At 37.9% G+C, this 23,597-nt stretch overlaps 1 protein-coding gene across 1 annotated transcript; it reads left to right on the top strand.

Moving 5' to 3' along the window:
* Nucleotides 1–1,908: 1,908 nt before the first annotated feature.
* Nucleotides 1,909–13,550, top strand: LOC141397944 (uncharacterized). Its single transcript, XM_073974934.1, has 11 exons — nt 1,909–2,055; nt 2,117–2,359; nt 2,447–2,609; nt 10,251–10,429; nt 10,508–10,689; nt 10,755–10,948; nt 11,016–11,169; nt 12,687–12,798; nt 12,859–13,018; nt 13,252–13,379; nt 13,436–13,550. The coding sequence occupies exons 1-11, from the start codon at nt 2,010–2,012 to the stop codon at nt 13,489–13,491; spliced, it is 1,617 nt and encodes a 538-aa protein (XP_073831035.1). The 5' UTR covers nt 1,909–2,009; the 3' UTR covers nt 13,492–13,550.
* The last annotated feature ends 10,047 nt before the right edge of the window (nt 13,551–23,597 follow it).

Genomic DNA, 23,597 nt, shown 5'->3' with positions numbered 1-23,597 from the left:
GGCAACATCATCCATTGTAAACTGTGGTGGTTCATCCTCGGCTGGAAGAGATCTAATGCGACGTAATACTCTTCTCTTCGCCCTTCACTCTCGAGGTGCTCGACAAACTGTCGATTGAAACAACTTGCGCACCTCTTCGGGTCAGTCAACGTAACGTCGCCAAACGTGACAGAGGTCCCATCCTTCTTCTTTCCAGGATTGGAGAGTGACTTAATCGTTGCCCACATTTCACTTATACCTGCTCCAATGTTGCAACTCTTTAAATGATTTAACCATTTGTTCGGCTTATGTTCACCAATCAACCTGTTAACTTCCAGTGTCAGCTCCTTGACTCTGGAGACCCGCTGAGAGATGATCTGGTCCAGCATGCAGCAACATAACTCCTTTCGCAATACTCCTGGAGGCAGGTAAGACCGGAACAGCCTTGGAAGTACCCCCATCACCGTCATCCATTAAAAAACGGAACCTGGCCTTGGGTTTCCTCATTTCAAGCACGTTCAAAAAAACTCAGAACAGGTATTCTGAATGTCCATTAAGATAAATTCGTATTTAATTAGCGAAGACACATCTCACTCTAGCGAAGACACAAATCACTGTAGCGCTGACACAAAGCGCTCTGTTAACGCTTTTGCTAACAGCGCGTTAGCAGAGCACGTTAACAGAGCTATTTAAATTTATTGTAAAAAATATCTTTTTTAGGGTATTTACGGAAAATTCTGCCAGGACAACATGGCTACCGTTGGAAAGCTTATCGAGACAGCTACCCCTGCGCTATTAAAATCTTTAAAAAATATTGCCCGATGTCGGGATATTTAGTGTTTTTGGGATAAACCTTGCAGTAAGGATATTTGTACCACAGATCCTTTAAGGAAAATTCTGCCGGGACAACATGGGTACCATTGGAAGCTTATCGAGACAGCTATCCCGTGCGCTAATAAAATCTTTAAAAAATATTGCCCGTTGTCGTGATATTTAGTGTTTTTGGGATAAACACTGTAATAAGGATAATTATTTTGATTTTAAGGATATTAAGTAAAATTCTGCCGGGACAACATGGGTACCGTTGGAAAGCTTATCGAGACAGATGCCCCGCTATTAAAATCTTTAAAAAATATTGCCCGATGTCGCGATATTTACTGTTTTTGCGATAAACCCTGCAATAAGGATAATTATTTTAACCACAGATCCTTTAAGGAAGATTCTGCCGGGACAACATGGATACCATTGGAAAGCTAATCGAGACAGCTATCCCCTGCGCTAATAAAATCTTTAAAAAATATTGCCCGATGTCGCGACATTTAGTGTTTTTGGGATAAACACTGTAATAAGGATAATTATTTTGATATTAAGGATATTAAGTAAAATTCTGCCGGGACAACATGGGTAACATTGGAAGCTTATCGAAACAGCTATCCCCTGCGCTAATAAAATCTTTAAAAAATATTGCCCGATGTCGCGATATTTAGTGTTTTTGGGATACAGCTTTCCAATCGTAACCATGTTGTCTCGGCAGAATTTTCTTTAATATCCTTAATATCAAAATAATTATCCTTATTGCAGGGTTTATCCCAAAAACACTTAATAAGGCGACATCGGGCAATATTTTTTAAAGATTTGACTAGCGCAGTGGATAGCTGTCTCGATAAGCTTTCCAACGGTACCCATGTTGTTGTTGAATTTTGTTGCCCAGTGTAATTTTCGGTTCAGATTTTCACCAATTGTCGAAAATCACTGCGACTACCTGCCGGATATAAAACACTTCTGTTTGAACGAAAAAAAAACACATAGCAAAGTCATTGTCATAATTTATTATAAACCAATAAAATTTATTATGGATGATAAAAAATGGATAAGAGAACAAAGTCTCTCAAAAATGCCAGTCAAGACTGGAGAAAAAACCCCACAATTTATTCAGTAGAATTCGAAACAGTAGTTAAAACGGTTCACAAAACTAATAACTTTTCTTCAAAAACACAATTACAATAACAACAAATATAAAGAAAATAAAAATGGATTCTATACCAAACACCCCGGTAGAGGAAATAGCACCACGAAGTATTATTTTTGTTTGTTTTTTTTATAAACTATTTTTTATTGACTTATGAGATTTTTAAAGTTTATCCCATCAAACAGTCGAATACAAATGAATTAGATTTTGAGGAGCCAGCCGATTATGAAACGGCAATTAAAGTTTGTGGTTTTGGACGTTTCAATGTGTTGCTGCTAGTGGTGGCTATACCAGCGGTAATGGCGGCAGTATTTGAAACTGCAGTAGTTTCGTTTATTCTCCCAAGTGCAGAATGTGATCTAAATTTGGATTTAGTTGATAAAGGCACTTTGAATGGCATCACTTATGGAGGTAAATACAAAATCGGATAACAAGGCAGATAACATGTTTTAAATTGAATTTGTTTTTATCATCACTCATCATTCCATCTTTTGCTAGGTATGATTGTATCTGCTGTTGCATGGGGTTATCTGGCCGACACGAAAGGTCGTAAAAATTTACTTATCTGGGGATTTTTGATCGACGTGATATGCGTTATTTGTGCAGCCGTATCACAAAATGTTTTTCAACTGATGCTGGCGAAATTTTTCGGTGGTTTTGTGTAAGTAAACAAACATAAAAAACGTAGTTATGTTCGGTCGAGCCTCTTACACCACGACATAATTAATTCTGTCGGGGTGGAAGGCTTCCGGGGCTGTTCTGGTCTTAGTTACATCCAGGACTAGTGCTATAGAAGTTGTGTTGCAGGTTGCTGCGTCGAAGCATCTTTCATTGTGTCGCCAAATTCTTCTTCAGAAAACGAGACATCCGGAAAAGTATTATTACCGCAATTCTATTGAAACGGTCTTCGCAACAAAGTCAGAAAAATTGTAAACTTTATAAGTCGGACAAACATCATCGTCGCCGCAATCAAGCAAAAACACTGTCACTTGTTGTTAGCAACGATGTGATGGTAATAACGTTTTGCGCAAGATTGTATAAAAAAACGAAGGTGGAGGAGACTGAATTTCCCGACTGTTGGGCCAAAGATATTCTCCTTTCCAATTCTGGCATTAAAATCGCCTAGAATGTTTTTAATGTGTACGTCTGCACGTCTGCAAGACTGCACCTTCTCTATAAAGAGTTCGAACATTCCAGGTGCAGATTCGCAGATCATGGTCCTTAAAACGTTTGCGAGGTTCGTCAACTTTAGAGGGATATGTTTTTCTTTTCTTTCGTTTTTTCATAGTAGGCTGTTTTTTCTAGGGGAGGGTAAAGGCCTACGTACATAAGCAGCCTTGCCTGGTTGCCTTGCTTGCTTCTGATAAAAGAATAAAAAAGAAAAGGGCAACCCAGTTCGAAATTTGCTCGGCCTCCTTTATTCTTTTATTTGTATTATGTCAAAAATGAAGCAGGAAAGCAAGGCAACCAGGTGAAGCAGCTTATGTACCCGGGCCTTTACTAACCCGACCCCCAAACCCAAGTTTTTAACGTTCTTATGAACGCGCGGCACATGTAAGTTCACTACCTTCAACGGGTGTTAAAGGCAGTTCCCCAGGTGACGCCACGGGGAGGTCAGTGTCCACTTGAGATGAAAGAGGGACCAAGATAAATGTTAAAACCGGTCAGGACCGTTCCTTGGTATCTTCCATCCCATACGTCAGCCGCTCGCCCTTCTTTATTTTTTTATTTTTATTGTGTCAGAAATGAAGCAGGAAAGCAAGGCAACCATGCGAGGCGGCTTATGTACGCAGGCCTTTAATAAAAATAAAAGAATAAAGAAGGCCGAGGAAATTTCGAACTGGGTTGCCCTTTTCTTTTTTCTTCTTTTATCAGAAGTAAGCAAGGTAAGCAGGTAAGGCAGCTTATGTACGCAGGCCTTTACTTCTTCACACACCAGTCTGGCGAGTACTTATCTACCTATCTCCCTTGAGCATTACTATAGTGAACCATACATGAAATAGAAGGTGGTAGCAGTAAAGTGTGAAACTTCCGAGGTAGAGGAGGTTAATATGTGCATTAGGACGACTTAAAAAAATTTTTGGAACTCCTTTCTCCTTCTTTTTCATTTAATTCACAAAACCTTATATATGTATATGGTAACATGGGGCGCCTTCGCCACTGGGGTGGCTACGCCACCGCCGATTTTCTCGCAAAATAAAAGTGCTAGAAAAAATCCGTTAAAAGCAAAATTGTGAGTTTAATGAAGATCTATCATCTCCCAAAAGTTGGCAGTTGTGTCATAGGAATGATAGCGGAAGCACGCGGTTTTGTGTTTTCAGGGTATTGGGAAAAATAATTATGGTAGGTATTTTTTGTGATATCTTCTTTACCTTTTGTGATATCAAAAACACATTTTATACCGTTAGAAGACAACTACTGAAGAATATAAATCCCAATAATTCGCATGAAAAATGCAATTGCAAATGTCAATGTATTAATATTATGAAATATGTAAGGGGTGGGGCGCCTACGCCATGATAGGGGCGTGGGGGGTTAATGTTAGAAATGTGTCATGTTTAACTTAAATTCTTTATACCATAGATATACCACACTCTAATATGAAGTTAAATACAAATATTATCCTAAACGTATCTTGTTTTAGTTATATTATGATTTTTGTACCTAAATTCAAGGCACCTACTTCAATTAACCGCTAAAATCGGTTACTTTTTGTGAATTTTAAAATAATGTTTGATTATTCAATAGAAAACATGTTCCTTTTTGCATAATGTTGATATTTAAGGACGATGTATGGTAAATTGCAGTTTTAGAGTCCGTTGGAGAATGTTCAATATCGATGGCGAAGCTGCCCCATGGGTGGGGAGGCTTCGCCCCTTTTTACACATTTTGTAAACTCTCAAAAATAATATTTTAAAAACAAAATTATAACCATTTATATATCAAAACTTATAGTCAAGATATCCTTATATTTGTACCAAAAATAATATTTGAAAAAACTTTAACGGTGTCGGTATGAGAACATTTTGAACAAAAACGTGGCGAAGGCGCCCCATGTTACCATATATGAAATTTTATGGCGATCGGTTAACGTTAACCCGTACCGCCCGAGCGATCTTTGTTTCCATAGTAATTTTCAAAAATTTTTATAGGATTCGAATTTAGACACAATAATGAACTGTTTTTTTTTATCGATTGGACCATAATTGCAGCCTTTTTGTGAAAATGCACCTTTGGCCCCATACAAATTACTATAGAAACAAAGATCGCTCGGGCGGCACGGGCTAACGTTAACCGATCGCCATGAAATTTTCTGCATAAATGCTCATCATGAGCTTTGACATTCCGTCGTAGGCAATGACCAGAGCAAGCAAATTGATAGCACCACATTTTGCACTGCGAACGAAGACGTCCCCACGAGGAAGAGGAGATTGCCACAGCTCGCCAAACATCTTTATTTCGATACCCACTCTGATAAATGTATTGTGTTGTCAATCCGTCATTTCTTGGCGCAAACCATATTCCTCCTCATCGCCTCTGTTAACAGACTATCCGACTTCATTATCTCTGATCGCCGTACTTTTCTGAACCATGGGCTAACTGATTTGCAAGGATTTCATTCTCTCAGATCATCGCGTAGCTGAGAGAATTTACCGGAAAATCATCACAGTTGCCTCCGCTCTGTACTTACCTGCTGCTCCAATGATCGAAATTAGACCAAATTTTTAGCAGAGACGACGGACTAGCAAATAAGCGTGACAAGCATCGTCGTACGAACCCTGAATATACTACGTTATAGAACATACTCTTGAAGTCAACCGGCTAGTAGACAGCATACACGGAAAATTTGGCTAGACTGTCATGAACTTTGACATTCCGTCTTAGGCAATGACCAGAGGGGTACAGCGCCGGCCGAGCAAATTGATAGCCAACCAAGACATCCCTACAAGGAGGATCTGATAAATGTCATGTGCTGTCAACACTTCATTTCTTGGAGCAGACCACCCGACTTTATAACCTCCGATCGACTTACTTTTCTGAAAAATAGACAAGCTGAATGGCAAGGATTCCATTCTCTCGGAAATTTCCAGGACATCATTACCGGTACAGACGCTCGCTATATATGTACCTGCTGGTCGAATGCCCAAAATTAAACCAAATTTCTCAGCAGAGGCGACGGGATTTGGTAAATGAGCGTGATAAGCCTCGTCGTACACTCCCGGAAGGCCCAAAAGTTAGGGAACTTACTGCTGAAGTCAACATGCTAATAGGCGAACATAAGTGAAAAAACTTGATAGAAAATCTACAGCAATGCAACATTGGTAAGAGATTGTGTAAATTGTGTTAAATCAATATCGAGTCCGGGAAAGAAGAGTGATAGAACGCCGTTTCTTTCAACAGTGTGATAGATCCGAAGTGATGCGCGAAGAGGAGCTGGCTGTGCCGTATAAGAGCCGAGAGGTACCACCACAATTTGCAACAAGTCCCGGTCCACACTAGAGTGATTTCGTAGCAAAAATTTCATGAAATTGGGCATTCTTAGATTGAGTTTCCCCTCTATAGCAATTACATAAAATTACTTTAGTATAGAATTCGATCTAACAACTCCTAATTTCATGAAATATTTGCAATGAAATCACGTTAGTGTGGACCGGGACTAAGCGATGTTGCAGATGTCATCCAAAACTTGAAATCAAAGCGTTGGACCCACACGGAATCTCAATAGTAATGTTGAATCAACTGGGTGAACTTGAAGTTGAAGTATTTTGCACAAGTGACCTCAAATTGTCGTTAGGCACCCATATTGCACTAGAAGCCTGGAATGTTGGAAGGTTGATCATGCTACTGAAACAAGGTAAGGATGCCAGCAGAAGCGAAGCGCACAGTCCGATTTCCCTCTATTCCTCCCCTTATGAGAAGATTCTAGCGAAGATTCTAGAGGCACTATTCCTCCCCTTATGAAAGCTGCTTCCCACTTGCCCAACATCAGCATGGATTCCGGAAAGTGCTCAGTTCCTCAAAAGGCCGTACGATCGAACAATCATGGTAGCTCCTGACCTATCGAAGGCTTTCGATACCGTTAATTATGCCAAGCTGTTTCAGGATATAGAGTAGACTCCTCTCCGGTCGTGTTTGGATAATCATCTATATGTTTGCACGCCAGTCGTTTGTGGAATTCAGAAATATGAAATCGAATACCCGTAGAGTGAAACAGGGTATTCCCAATGCGGGGTGATATCTCCGGAAATGTATAACCTCTATCCTTCTTAAATTCTACACCCTCCACACGACATAGAAATCCAACTGTATGCGGATGATTGTATGGTCTTGGCACCGGATCCTATGGTCGATTAAACATGGGATAGGTTAAATGTCTACATAGCTGACTTAGTGCAGTCCTTCCATCTGAAGAATATAAAAATTCCCGACGATACATCCACTACCACACCGTTCACCACCTGGATGGCTGAAATGAGGCCCCCTTGAACATGTTTGTTGTTGGTTTTCTGATTCGAATCACAAAATACCTCAATATAATGGATGTAACTTTCGATAGCAAATACGTCGTCCTCTCAGGCCACATCTATTTGCGTCAAGCTCAGAAGTGACTACAAGGTCCCCAAGTGGCTGGCAGCACTTGGGGTGCAGACAAGGAAACCTTTTAAACGTCGTACAAAGCAACAGCCCGGTTTGTGTAAACCGTACCGCGCCAGTGTGTTATGCAAATGTTAGCGCTACGCAGTGGAAAATATTCAAACCTACCAAAATGCTGCCCTGAGGAGTCCAATAGGGTGGCTCCTTATGATATCAGTGGGCCATTTTCATGATGAGTACATCTGTAGATGAGTACATCTACACAACTAGATGTTGTTGGTGCAGTACCTGATGCGGTGTTATAGGCGTGCTCATCCCTGACACAATCTAGAGGACAGGCTTCCCCCGCCCGGGCATGTCTGAAGAGAGCTGCATGATGTTGGTAGAGAGGTCCAAAGGTACAAACTAGAACCTCTAGATCAACGAGCCTATCAGGTAGGGTTGAATAACATTCACTCTGATGCAGTTGCACAAGCGAAGACTAACTCCCATATATCGCAGCAGAAGAACTCCAGGTTCCAATGCAAACACGAGTGGTTTTAGCGAAATTATGATCCGGACGATGCAGCTGCGTCAATTCGTAGTAGTCCTGTATATAGGAAAGTACACAATTCTTTAAGAATTCCATCCGCCGCTAAATATACTGCCTGAATGGCTGAATTCTATCCTTGTACATATTAATCAATAGTGTCCTATTCCGACCACTAACTACCCCAAGATATTGTGTGTTGAAAACGTCGGCGTAATCTACAGCAATTTGAGACAATATCACAAGTAGGATCAAGGTCCTTAAGCTGTTGATCGGCGAACTGACAAACTGTGGTATGCAAATGTTAGCAGAATATTAAAAACTATCAGAATGGCATCAATTTGGGCCCAATAAGAATTGAGGCGGCTGCATCGTCCGGATCTTAAAAACACTCGTGTTTGCCTTGGAAGCTGGCGTTCTTCTGGTCCACAAGTACGGCATTCACATTGAATCTCTGTTCTGCCTGCGCAACCATGTCAGTGTGAATGATATCCAAGCCTTTGGACCTCTCTCTCTAGATCATGAAGATATCTCCTGACGTGCCTAGGTGGGGGAACCTGTCCATTAAATCGTGACAGTGATGCTCACTGCAATAACACCCAAGCAGATACTGCATCGAAAACATTCTGTTATGCTGAAGCAACGGTAAAACCTTCGTCTCCTCATGAAGATTGTCCACTGGTGTCATGAGGAGGCATCCTGTTACCGTCCTCAGGGCGGCATTCTGACAGCTTTGAATATTCTTCCACTGCGTAGCGCTAACATTTGCATACCACGCTGGCGCCGTATAGCTTACCACAGACCGGCCTATTGCTTTGTAAGAGGTCCACAAGGTTTCTTTGGGACCTTGTTCCTACTCCTGATCTTATCCCAAATAGCTGTGACATGCGCGGACGAATTAAACATGCTATGGAACGTTGCACCCAATATTTTGGGGGTAGTTAGTGGTCGGAATCAGTACACCATCGACCAGTATGTTCAGTAGGAACCTCATTTCAGCCGTCCAAGTGGCAGCGGATTTAGCGGCAAATATTTTCATATACCTCAGATGGAAGAACTGCACTAGGTCAGTTATTTAGACATTTAAAAAATAAAAGATAGACGCCAAGGTCGTACAATCATCCGCATACATTACGATCTCTATGCCGTCTGGAGAGTGTGGAATTTCAGAGAGGTAGAGGTTAAACAGTTCCGAAGATATGTATCACCCCTCCATATCACCATAGTAACGAGGGTATAATTAAATTTGTCATTCCGTTTGTAACACATTGAAATATTCATCGGAGACCCTATAAATTATATATTTTCTTGATCAGGGTAAGTCTAAGTCGACGTCCCTCCGTCTGTTGAAATCAAGATACAGATCACAATTTTTAAGATAGAGCTTAGTAATTTCGTATAGAAGTTCCTATTACTCCTAGGATGTTTGGTATTGCAAATGGGATATATCGGTCCACGTTTTGATATAGCCCCCATTGAACGTTACCCCCGATTTTCGGTATTTTGACGGTTTTATCTTCATTATAACATCGAAAATCGCTTTCCCCCAGAAATGTGTTGGTACAGGTCACTTTTCCCCAGAAATGTGTTGGTACAGGTCCACGATTTAATATAGCCCCCATAGAACGGTACCTCCCGATTTTCGGTATTTTGAAAGTTAGTCACATTGTTTTGCCGAAATGGCTGGAATTTGGTATTTAGTCTTCTTCATTATCGAAAGGAAACCAATTGTTTTACTTCAATACATCTCATGATGGAGGATATAACAAATTCGGCTGTGCCGAACTTAACGCCGTTCATACTTGTTGCAAATAAAAATTAAGAGGATATCAAAAGGACAACAAACATGGATTTTTAAAATAAAAATTTTGACGATCTCAAAAGGACAATAAACGTAGAGTTTTAAAATAAATATTTTGAGGATCCCAAAAGGAGAATAAATGTGGATATTAAAAAAATTACTATCTCAAAAGGACAATAAACGTGGACTTAGCATAAAGGCCTTGGTAAATAAGCAGCTTGGTATTCTTGCTAGGTTACCCTTTTAATTTTAGTCTTCTACCAGAATTTTCGTAGGCAAATAAATCAGCCGCTTATATACAAGGGTGACGGTATAACTAAATATAACCTTCTAACCTCAATTTTATGAATTTCAATAATAATGTATTTTATTTACAGAATTTGTGGACCATTTGCTGTTTTAATTTCATATTTATCCGAATTTCATGGTATTAATCGTCGATCACAGGTTATGATGATTATTGGTATAATGTTTATGACATCAAATATTGTTTTGCCAATATTGGCATTATCAATTCTACCAAATGACTGGAATTTTCAAATATTCAATATGAAGTGTAAGTACAACCCTCCTTCATCATAAGTTTACATCTTGAATGGAACTACAAATCTAAAATAAATTCCCTTCAATACAGTTGTTTCGTGGAAAATATTCATTGCAATCTGTGGTATACCAAGCCTCTTGAGTAGTTTACTGATGAGTTTTTCCCCCGAAAGTCCACGTTTTTTAATGTCAAAGGGTAGAAATTCTGAGGCATTGGAAGCATTTAAAATGATGTATGCCCTTAATAATGGAAAATCGAGAGATTCGTTTCCAGTAAGCTAATTTTGAGTTATTTAAACAATATTTTTTGGATTTTTTTAATTTAAATTTGATATTAGATAAAATTCCTTGTAGAGGAGGTTAAGCATAAAAGGAATGGACAATGCAGAATATCAATAATTGGGACAGCTCCTAGCCTTGAATGTCATGTGGAACCCACCAAAAAACCAAAAACCTTTAAGCTACTTTGCAAAAAGAAAAATTTGGGTTTATGCGTTATCGTCTGTTTAATGCAATTTTTTATTTTACTCGGGTATGATTGACGTTCTTCACTGATTTGGAACTTAAGAAATTCACATTCTGTATCACCGATATTCTAGTTTGAATACAATGCGTCTTTGGCTGCCTCAGTTATTTGCATCTATTAATGAATATGAACACATATCTTCAGAATCTACCAGCATGTGTACTATTTTGGAATACAGCGTTAATAAAACTGAAATTGTAAAAAATGTTGCCGATGAATGTGTTGTGGTAAGTAAGAAAATGTAATAAATACAGATCAGAATCCGATACATGTATTGGAGCTTAGGGAACAAATTGAATACTCTACCAGCTGACGGAAAAAATCTGAAATTGTTCTTAAATTGTAAGTTTTTTCTATGTAGCCGGCCTTCGGCTGGGGATTTGAGGCTTTATTCTATGGACAGGAGACAATTTAGGGCACGGGAACAACATTTTTTAATTAAATTTTTTTCTTACTTTAACAAGGGAATTTTCGGAACTTCAGAGGCCCATATCTCGGGAAGTATGGACTTCCCCCAACAAAATTTATATTTTTGTAATCAGTACGTAAAGATATACCTGTGGTAAACATTCCAGATTTATCCGCCAGCTGGTAGAGTATTCAATTTATGCCGAGCTTAGTTACTCTTTTCAATGTTATGAAGCCCATCTCATTTTCTAAATTCATGAATTAAGTTGAGTTTAAGCACTATGCTCGAATCGGGAGGAAAATTTTTGTTACAGGTAGGTCTATTCACTCTAATTACAAATATCAATATAATGTTAATGGGAAGTTCATACTTCCCGTGATATGGGGGCTTTGAAATTCCCAAAATTTCCTTGTTTAACAGCGTGTTTTCGTAAAAAGTTTTTACACAATTTGGTTTTCATAGCAGTTGACGTTTGTATTCGTGTGACAAACAAATGAAAGCTTTATATTTTCGTATTTTTTTGGTTTTCGTAACAAAATCAGACGAACGAATACGTCAAAAATAAACGAATGGAAAAGACCCATCGTTTTGAATGAAAATTAAATAATTTGAGTAATAAATGGCACAAAACACACGAAATCTGGAAGGGAATGCAATTTTATTTATTTCCATAGAAGCACACGCGTATATGTACATCCGTTTCTTCATATTATCACAATTATTTTTGAACAAGTTTGATTGCATTTTTTTCTTATTTTTTGTTTTTCATCTGTTTATCGGTGTTGCCATCAAGTAACACATTTTACGTGCAGATGCCTATGCAAAATTCACAAAATAAGTATCATGGAAACCCTGAAGTATAAAAGCTTTTATGAAATAGACGAAAGCTTTCAGATAAAAACGAATGGTTCGTAAAATTTTACAAGAACCAAATTTTGAACGTATACGTTTTAGTACGAACGGTTCGTGTGACAGGCAAGCATTTTTACAAAAACACGCTGTAAATGCCGGCAACTTGGGATTAAATTTACAAATTAAAATAAATTTTGTTCCCCTGGCCGGGAGTTGTGCTTATCCATGGGAGAATGTCCTAAATCCCCGGCAGAAGGGGATGTAGGACTTTATTGTATTGTATATGATAGTGTATTCCAAAAGCTTTACAGTGATACAGGCGGCGAAGTTATAAACAAGAGCATTTTCGGAATGGGAAGTATGGATTTCCTCCATTGTTATATTTAATATTTGTAATCAGGGTAACGAGACCTCCTATAAGTACGTGAAGGCAACTTGCCCCATTATTTCTCATTTTCCAAATTTCTTATATTTTTATTTCAGGTCATAACTCCTGCCACCTACACTAACAATATTGTGGTAGCCTGTGTGGGTTTGGTTACATATTTAATAGCTGGATTAGTGGTCAATGCCATTGGAAATAAACAAATGCAAAGTAATTCCTACTCCCTCAAAAGGTTAACTAATAATAAAATTTCAATTTTTTATGTTGTAGTAATTGGTTTATCTTTGGCTGGTATTTGTGGCATTTGCCTCTATTGGTCTTCATCTTCCCTTGCCACATTAATAATATCATCATTATATGTGGCACTGTGTAGTATGGCAAATACATCGGCAGTTGGAGCATCGACTAATCTATTTCCAACTTCTTTGAGGTAATATATTTTGCATACAAAAAAGGGAAACACTAAAGTGGGGTACACACGATCAGTTTTGCTCAAATAATCGGTTGCTTGCCAGTGTGGCCGTTCACTTTTGTCAGTCATCAGGCAACCACAAAATATTTTGTGGTTGCGTGACGGTTGGACAGTTATCTATAATTCCGAAAATTGACAGTCAAAACTGATCGTTTGTACTCCGCTTTAGTTCAAGATTCTTTTCATTGCAGAACGATTGTTGTTTCAATGGCCATGATGCTTGGTCGTATTGGCTCAATATTGGGTAATGTTCTGTTCCCCGTATTTATGTCATTTGGTTGTGTACCACCGTTTGTCATGGTTGGAGCCGTTTTGTTTAGTAAGTTTGTCGGGGTTTTCTTATAATTATTTCTAAAAAAATATTTTCTTTTTCAGTTGGTTGTATATTGGCGGCAATATTACCAAATACCAGTAAATTAGAACTTAAATAAAGTTGTTTTATTTAAAAATGATATGAGAGTCCCATAAATAAACATAATTGCTGAAACGCGTGAAACTCCCACATGTTGTTTCAATTTTAAGAAATCAATTCTTATTTAAATATAACCTCTAAATGGAAATTTACAACAAGGTTACTATAAAACATGTAAACAATTTTCGATAAAAATTTCAGAGGAATCCTCAAACAGCCATCCACGGTGCGTCTGAACAAAATTTAAATAAAAGGAAGGACAGAGAATCAAATAACCAAAAAAATTGCCGGAGCTATTATTAAATAAATCGCGGCCAAAGTTCACATTTTTAGGGATTTTGCTAGAAAACCGCAAGTCCTATCGAATTGGGACTAAAGAATATGTTGTAGCAGTGAAAATTCTCCACCAAATTTACCTTTATGACTTTTTGCTAGGTTTTACTTTTTTTGAGATATAGAACTTCAAATTGGTACAATGCACTGACTGTAAATCCTCCTTAAAAAAACAACGACATACACGGTGCTATCTTTAAATGAAAACTGCTTAAACCTGCAAAGTTTTTCGCAGATTCTGAAAATGCAATGTTCATAGATGAGAAATTTTTAACTGTGCTGTTTTAAAATCCGCAAAATTCCCGACCGAAGGCCGGCCACAAACAAACAATTCTAATTCTAATTTCTAAAACGTTATCATTACCAAATTGCCTTGATCTGCTATAAAAGCATTAGAAAATGATGTGTACTTACCGAATCGTGAAGTATGGACTTCTGTAAGAAATAACAAATAAAGTTTTATTATTCAACTTAACTTACGCAGCTCTCGGCAAGTCTCGGCCGGCCAGTTGTATTGCAAATTGGGCATATCTTTCCTTTACCGACAGTATGCATAAAATTATGAAAAATTTACCACAGATAGTGCTTTTCGTCCTGATTCCAACGACGTATAAAACGTTCTGGGGAAATGTATACTTCCCGAGATATGAGCCTCTGAAGTTCCGAAAATTCCATTGTTTAATGGCCGGCTACATAGAGAACAAGTAAAAAAGTATCAGTCGGCTTTGCCGACAGAGATATACCCTCAGCCTGTGCAAATTGAAACACTTTTTTCACAAAAAATTTATGTATTTAGGGGGTTTCAAAATTTTGGTCGTATGAACCCACAAAAATGTTGATTAGGATTAAAGTTCAAAAATTTCGCGGAAAAGGTATTTAAAGGAAAAGTTGGACCGACATAGACAATGGGGGTGCAATAGGGGGTTTTTACACCCTTCGGGCTATTTTTTCAGGAAGTATGGACTTGCCCCTGAGGAAACTTGTACCTTCGTATAGGGGACAGTGAATACAAGATGTTACAACAAAAACCAAGGCGATTCGAAAGCAGGTCCTAAACTGAACTTTTCCGAAATTTTGTGTGGGAGGTACTCGAAGGAGTTTACCGATTGACTCCATATTATAACCTCATCTAAGTCTAGTAGAAATTTCATAATGTGCAAAGTATGGAACAAAACGGATACTTCCTTCAAGAGTTATCGTACTCACAAATTTTCCGAACATTTTCGAACTTTTGTGGGGGAGGTACCGGAAGGAGTGGACCGATAAAATCCATCTTTGAACTTGAACTAAGTTTGGTCAAAATATTACGAAAGCCAAATTTTGGACCGAATCGGGAGATCCGTTCGAGAGTTATCTTGCGCTCCAACCTCTACACACGGTGTTATAGGGTTTTTTGTAACTTTCAGGCTATTTTCTCAGGAAGTATGGACTTGCCCTTATGAAACTTACAGCGTCGTATAGATGACAGCGAATACAACTTGCGTAAACAAAAAACAAAGCGATTCGAGACCAGGTCCTAAACTGAACTATTCTGAAATTTTGTGTGGGAGGTACCCGAAGTAGTGGACCGATTGAGTCCATATTGGCACCTCATCTAAGTTTGGTTGAAATTACACGATGTGCAAAGTATGGACCAAATCGGTAATTCCCTACAAGAGTTATCGTGCGCAAAAGTTTTGCGACAATTTTTGAACATTTGTGGGGGAGGTACCTGAAGGAGTGGACCTATATGGCCCATCTTCGAACTTAAATCGAATCTGGACAAAATATTTCGATACCCAAAATTTGAACCGAATCGATTGATCCGTTCGAGAGTTATCGTGCGCACCAGCCAGCCAGTCAGACAGACGGACAGACAGACAGACGGACGGACATTGCTAGATCTACTCAAAATTGTCTGAAACGGATATCGTACAAACATACTTGGGGTCTAAAACCATTATTTCGATGAGGCACATTTTTGGTCGTATCAAAGTGTAAATACCCTCTTTAGCCTAAAGGCTGAGGGTATAAAAATTATAAATTAAAAAAAATTATGAAAAAATTACCACAGATAGTGTTTTTTTATCCCGATTCCAACCATGTATTGCTAGTATAAAATGTTGGCAAACCACCGCAGAAAATTATGAAAAAATCACCACAGATAGTGCTTTTTATCCCGTTTACAACCATGTATTGCTTTTGTTGTGGAAATGTATACTTTCCGAGATATAGGCCTCCAAAGTTCCACAATATTTGGATATTTGGACTGAAGCTCAAAAGTGTTGCAGAAGAGGTACAAGAAGGAAGTGTGTTTTATTTTGGGAGTCAATTCTTTTCGATAGACAGCGCGACCTCCAGCAATTCAGTTGGTCACCCTATAACTTAGAGCTTTTGGACTACTATGTCAGGAAGCATGGACTTGCCCACAAAAGACATAATATCACTTAATCAGGACCACAAAGAGTAGCATCGATATAATTTTCCAAAGGATCTCTGAACAGATCCTAAACTGCACTTAAAGAAAAATTTTAAACTTTTGTGGGGGAGGTACCCTAAAGAGAAGACCGATATGGACCATCCGTTCAACAGAGGTAACACGTAAAATTTTAGTGACATTTTTTTTAACTTCGAACTTAAACTATGTTTGGACAAAATATTACAAATAATGTTAGGCCATGTTTATATTATAGCCTTTAGCAAGGTTAACCTTCTTTATGAGGATTTGTTTGACGTATATGTAATGGAATTGACATTTAAAACACAGTGGGTTTGTTAAATCCGGTTATATATAATCGTACTATAATAGGGATTTTTTAAAACTTTTGGGCTATTTTCTCAGGAAGTACGGACTTGCCCCTGATAAAACTGGCACCGTCGAAATGGAGGCAGCGAATACAAGTTGTTGCAAAAGAATCAAAACGATTCAACAGCAGGTCTTAAACTGCATTTTTCCGAAATTTTGTTTGGGAGGTAACCGAATGACTGGGCCGATATAGTCCATATTAGAACTTGATTTATGTCTGGTAGAAAAATTACGATGTGCAAAGTATGGACCAAATCGGTAACTCCCTTCAAGAATTATCGTCGAATCGAATTTTTCCAAACATGTTCGAACTTTTGTGGGGAAGGTACCTGAAGGAGTGAACCGATATGAATAATCTTCGAACTTAAACTAAAATTGGACAAAATATTACAAAGTGCAAATTTTGGTTCGAATCGGTTGATTAGTTCGATAGTTATGGTGCGCTCCAGCCAACCAGCCGGTCAGACGGATGGACATTGCTAAATCGATTCCAAATTGTCTGAAACGGATTTCGTCCAAACATACTTGGGGTCTACATGCTTAGTTGGCCTTGGTTTTTCGATCTCGCCTTCTACCGCTCTATCGAAGCCTTAGCCTGTCAGTTCTGCGTGTACCGCAATGTGCCCCTTATTTATATGCCTTTTTAGCGGATTCGTCTTCGCTCATTCCATGACATGGCCTAGTCAGCGCAATAGTTGTATCTCAATACGTCTAAATATACTGATGTCGTTGTATAGCAGATACAGCTCGTAATTCATGTGACGTCGATATTCACCGTCAACGAAGATTGGCACGTAAATCTCTCGAAGAATTTTTGTCTCAAACACACCAAGCATTGCCTTATCTGCTTGCGCAAGTACCCATGCTTCGGAACCATACATTAATACGGGTAGTATCAGTGTGTTGTAAAGCGCTGTTCTTACTTGACGAGATGTGGCTTTGTTTTTAAACTGCTTAAACTTAAGCCAAAGTAACATCTCTTGACCAATAGTACAATTATTCTTCTTATTTCACAACTGATGTTGTTTGTCGTGTTCATGGAGCTGCCGATGGTAGACGAAATCTTTTACTACCTCAAAATTATAGGAACCAACTTCCACTGCTGGTCCGAGCTTTATGGACGCATTGCGCGTCGACACCATCAACTTGGTCTTGTCACTGTTTTATCGCCGGACCCACTTTAGCAGATTCTCCTTCGAGTTACTTCTTTTTTCATTTCTTTTGACATTTGCATCTCGTATAACCTTTTCCAGCAGAATGTGGCACGAAAGCCTGTCTTCTTGTCTCAAACCTCTTTTGGCACTAAACTCTTCTTGTTTCCTATTTTAACTGAGGACCGAATATAAGTTAATACGGGGATACCAAATTCAGACATGGCTAGGAATACCTTTGAACGTAGAGGGCTGTCGAAGGCTGTTTTATTATCGACAAAAAGTGGTAGGTATCGATCTACATCTCTTGGGTCTTCTCCAGGATTTGCCGTAGGGTAAAATTTTGTCAATGGAATTGGTATGGCTGAATTATTTCGTTGTAGGTCATAGGGAGAACACTTATGCCCCTATAGTTAGAGCATACAGTCTCATCTCCTTTTTTGTGAACAGGGCACAGGATGCTCTGGTTCCAATCGTCGGGTACTCGTTCTTCCTGCCGAATAGTGCTAACTAGCTGATGCGGACCCCTTGTTAGCGTGTAACCTCCGGTTTTGAACAGCTCGGCTGGTAGATTATCGGCTCCTGCTGCCTTATTATTCTCAGCCGGTTTATTGCTATCTTTACCTCATCCTGGACGAGTGGTATACCTTCAATACCATTTTCTGGGATTGGATCTGTGTTATCTTCGTCGTCTTCGCTACTATGGGACACCAACAGTTTGGAAAAGTGTTCTTTCCATATACCTAGCACACTATCTGTATCAGTTACCAAACTACCTTACCGGTATCTACAGGAGGATGTGCCAGTTCCAAAGCCATCAGTTTGATGTTTCACTCTTTGGTAGAATTTTCGGACTTTATTCTGGCTCCTGTATATATCGATTTTTTTACACTCCCGCTTTTCCATTTCTCTCTTTTTCCTGCGAAAAAGACGTTTCTCCTCTTTCCTTTTCTACCGAGACCTAGCTCGTGCGCTACTCGTTGCTACTGATTATAGAGTAGCCCTATAGGCCGCATTTTTCTCTTCTTTAACACGACACTCCTGGTCATACCATGGATTCCTTGGAGGAGGTCTCCGATATCCAAGTATGGATTTTGCACCCGTTTCCATGAACTGGACAATACTTTGCCATTGTGATGATATGTTAACGGGGCGAGGTGTGCTTGGGTGAAGCAATTGGGCCAGTTGAGTGGTATATGCTGTGGTTATCTGTTGTGATTGTACCTTACCTATGTCGAACTTCAGCGTTGTGTCAATTCGTACTTTATTTGCAACGTTTAATCTAGCACGTGCCTTTGCTGCAGCAAGGTGGTGGTCCGAGTCTACATTTGCTCCTCGAAACGAATGCACATCCAACACGCTGTCTTTCATCTATCACAACGTGATCAATTTGATTTCTTGTTTTCTGATCTGGAGACAGCCAGGTGACCTTATGAATATTGAGATGCTTAAATCTGGTACCGCTAACTAGCCTCATTCCATTGTCAGATGTATAACTGTGGAGATAGATAAGATATTCTCCTTTCCAATTTTGGCATTAAAATCGCCTAGAGTAATTTTAATGTCATGGGCAGGGCAACGGTCATAAGTTTCTTCTAAGCGCTCGTAAAATATATCTTTGGTCTGTTCGTCCTTGTCTTCAGTGGGAGCATGAGCCCAAATAAAGCTGATGTTGAAAAATTTTGCTTTTAATCGAATTGCAGCGAGTCTTTCATTCACAAATCCGCAACCAAACTCATGCTTTATGTCATGTCAGCTATAATACATTTGTTTGGGGTCCATAACTCGCAAAGTATTAACCCTTTGTGGACCGATGTTGCCTGTGGGCAAATTTGCATGTTTGTGTATGCGTATTTCCCACACCGTTTGAGATATTTATATATGTATATTAAGTGGGTGTCGGTAGGTTGATTTCAGAAGAATAAAAAAATGGAAATTACTTCTAAATACATATCTAGATAGTTATGCTTATTTTAGTATAAGTAGTCGAGTAAAAATTTGGACACGAAATATTTTAGTGATTTTATAAAATGCCGTTAACCGTCAAACAATTTGAATAATTGTAACCCACATTTTTTGAAAAATCTTACTGAGATGTTGATCTAATGAAATAAAAAACAAACATACAAATTGCAGTTACAATCAGTAGTTATAATTTTTTGAAATTTGGAAGTTGCCTGTGGGCAGCATTGGGCGATTGTGGTAATAAAGTGGTTACATTAGTGGAGATGAAAATTCTGGTTAGTGGTATTCAATTAAGTACAAAGGGTCATTGGGACATTCGGTTTTGTGAAAAATGTTGTATTTATATTATTATTCGAAGATTTTCCTTGAGTTAAGAGGAGATTGACACATTTTTTGTAGAATATACAATGTGCAATGGTATGCACACCCGCCATGCACGCTGAAGGTCGTGGGTTCGATTCCCCGGGTAGTCAACATCAACATTTTCAACGGTGACAAAGTACCCCTCAGTAATGTTGGCGACATTTCCTGAGTATTTCAGCCATGTAAAACTTCTCTACAAAGTGGTGTCTTAAGACACGCCGTTCGGACTCGGCAATAAACAGTAGGTCCCATATCATTGAGCTCATATGAATCGGGGTGCACTCATTGATATGAGAGAAGTCTCCCTATTCTAGTATGGGATGTTTGTGGAACAATTATATATATATATATATATATATATATATATATATATATATATATATATATATATATATATATATATATACATATATATATATGTATTGGATGATGACCAATTTTATTAGGTTTAGAGTATGCACACAAAATAGAAAATATTTTTGAAACCCTTCTACCCTGAAAAATGTCAATATGAGCATTTCAAATTATATCAACACCACCATATACGTCAAAATTGTCTAATTCGTGAACTATATATGATAAATATAGACCTATTTTCCATTCCATTTCCATCAATTTTGCTCTAGAATTAAACAATTCATCAGTTTATGTTTTTCCACATCATGAATAATAAACAATACAACGATAATACAAAGACTTGAGAAACAAAATTTTTTTAATTTTTATAACCAGAATGACCCAATGTTGCCTGTGGGCAACATTTGGTAACTTCCGAACCACAAGGAATTTTTAAGATTTTTTTGCAGAGGACTTATGTTTGCGACTACTAATCATAATAAATATGAAAAATATTTTTATCTGTACGGAAAAATGCGGGTTCAAAGGGTTAAAAGATTCCAACACCGGAAAAAATCGCACATGGAAAAATCGCTTTCTGAAATTCTATATAGAGAAGACCCCTTTAGGAGGTCTTTCTCCTCATTTGTAGACGGAAGAAGGGTCTTCTATATGTAAAAGAACTCCTAAAGGGATCTCCTATAGATAGAAGTCCGCCTTAATGGTTTTTTTTTTTTATAAATATAAGATCATCTAGAAGGGGTATTCTCTATAGGAGACTTTATTTTTATGGATAGAGGAATTCGTAGAGGGGTCTTCTATAAGTAGAAAATCTCTTCAAAGGGTCCTCTATAAATGGAGGTCCACCTTAGGCGGTCTTCAATTGATAGAAGGCCTCCTAAAGGGGCATTCTATTGATAGGAGACTTTCTAAAGGGGTCTTCTATTGATAGGAGACTTCCTAAAAGGGCCTTCTATAGATAGAAGACCTTCTTATGATGTCTTCTATTGATAGAGCTCCTCATCATCTTCTATTGATAGGGGACTTTCTGACTTTCTGAAAGAGACTTCTGAAGGAGTCTTCTTCTATTGATAGGATACTTCCTAAAGGGGTCTTCTATTGATAAGAGACTTACTAAAGAGATCTTCTACAGATAGCAGACCTTCTAAGTGGGTTTGCTACACACAGAAAAAAATGGCCTCTCTAACATATGTCCCAAACATATTTTGCATCAAACATATATTTGTTTGCAAGCAGTCCCAAACATAACATATGTTTGGGTCCTGCAAACAAATATATGTTTGGGTGCAAACAAATTATATGTTTGGGTGCAAACAGATACAAACCCAAAAGCCACAAAAAAACAAACACATGTACCAGTGGGCGCTTTCTGAGAGCAAGGGAGCGTAAATGTCAATGTGAAACACATTGAAATGTATGCTCACTTGCTCTCAGCAAACGCTCACTGGCTATTTCTAACACGTAAACGCATTTATAAATGGTGGTGTTTTTTTATTGAAGGGCATAGAAACAAAGCAAAGCAAAAAAGACACATACATAGGTACATACAAAATTCCAAGGAAATACATAACACACTTTAATAAAAGAAAAACTGAATGAATTAAATTATAAAAAGTCGCACTTTTAAAAAGAAAAAATTATATAGAAACATCGTTGAACGCTTCTTCTTAGTTGTGAAACAAAACACATTTTCTACAAAGTTGAAATCATCAGCGGGAAATTGGCATCTGGAATCAAATGATTATATAATGTAATAAATAGGTAAATCTATATTTCAAATATACATATGTATGAATGTAAGTACCCCCATACCATTGCTATGGCAAACGATCCGTTTTCGAATGTTTTTCGATAGTTTTGCGGATATTTTGTTCGAAAACGACACTCGAGAACGAATTAAAAACGATTCATTCGTCGCTCAGTTTGTGGCAGGAAAACTTTCGAATTCGAATGTCGTTCATAATACTATTAGCGAATAAAAGATGATAGTTTTTACGATAGTGCCGAAAAAGCATGTTTGGCGGAGTTTCGATTTTTTGACATGTTTAACTTTATCTGACGTCTCTTGATTTTTCTTTTATGTACCTTTTCTTCTTTGTAATGTTTGCGATTCAATGCGTGTAACGGTTTATAAACATTGTTGTCTTGTATTTGTAACCAAGCTTTATGTTGTGTTTATCATCACTTCTTGTTAATATTATAAGTAGCATTTATATCGAAAAATATTTGAAAAAAGCAAATGGGAATTTTTTACGAACTACATAAAATTATTTTTTAAAACGTAAAAAAATTCCGAAGTAAAAATTTTTTCTTGAAACAATTTTTCTTGTGAAGAAAAAACATTCGCAAAATGTTCGAAAATTATATCGTTTTTAAACTTTTGACGAACAAAAGAACAACGTGCTTGTGTACACCCGAAAAACATTTGCCAATCCTTCGACAGTGATATCGTTTGCGAAAGTTGTGCCGGACATTCGAATTATATCCGCACTTGGTATGGGGGGTATATGAAAAATGTATTGATGTAATTACCAATATTAAATGCGATTTCTTCCTTGTCCAATAAAATATTTCCATTCACCTTTTTGATTCAATTATAAAATTTATTGGACATTTAATTTACTAAAAAGCACAATTTCTTTAAGAAAAGACAAAACACTGATTTATTCACTCACTTTACTGTCTTTACTCAACGATGTTCTCTAGAACACTGATGAAAAAAGACCAACATAATTAATACAATTTTTTTCTTTTCCTCTTCGCTTGCTACGTTGGTTAACAACAACAAAGCACGAAACACACGTGTTATAAACCAGCATTCCGCAGCTGCGAGAGCCCTGTTTTTACTCTCTTTGACAAAAATCCTCTCCACCCATAAAAAATATGTTCTAACATAAAAAATATGTTGCTACCCAAACATATTAAATTGAGATATGTTACAAAATGTTGCAAACATATATTTGTTTGGACACAAACAAATTATGTTTGGATCCAAACGTATATTTGTTTGCAATCAGTCCCAAACAAATATTTGTTTGGATCCAAACCTATTTTTAACATATATTTTTCTGCGTGTATACATAGAAGAAAACCCCTTTAGAGATCTTCTATCCATTGAAAACCCTTTGATAGAAGACTTTCTAAGAGAGTATGATATACATAGGAGACTTC

Source organism: Musca autumnalis, unplaced genomic scaffold (assembly GCF_047663935.1).
Source record: "Musca autumnalis isolate F117 unplaced genomic scaffold, ASM4766393v1 scaffold_3, whole genome shotgun sequence".
NCBI lineage: Eukaryota > Metazoa > Arthropoda > Insecta > Diptera > Muscidae > Musca > Musca autumnalis.
The sequence above is the reverse complement of the archived record's forward strand: the minus strand, read 5'-3'. Positions and strand labels throughout refer to the sequence as shown.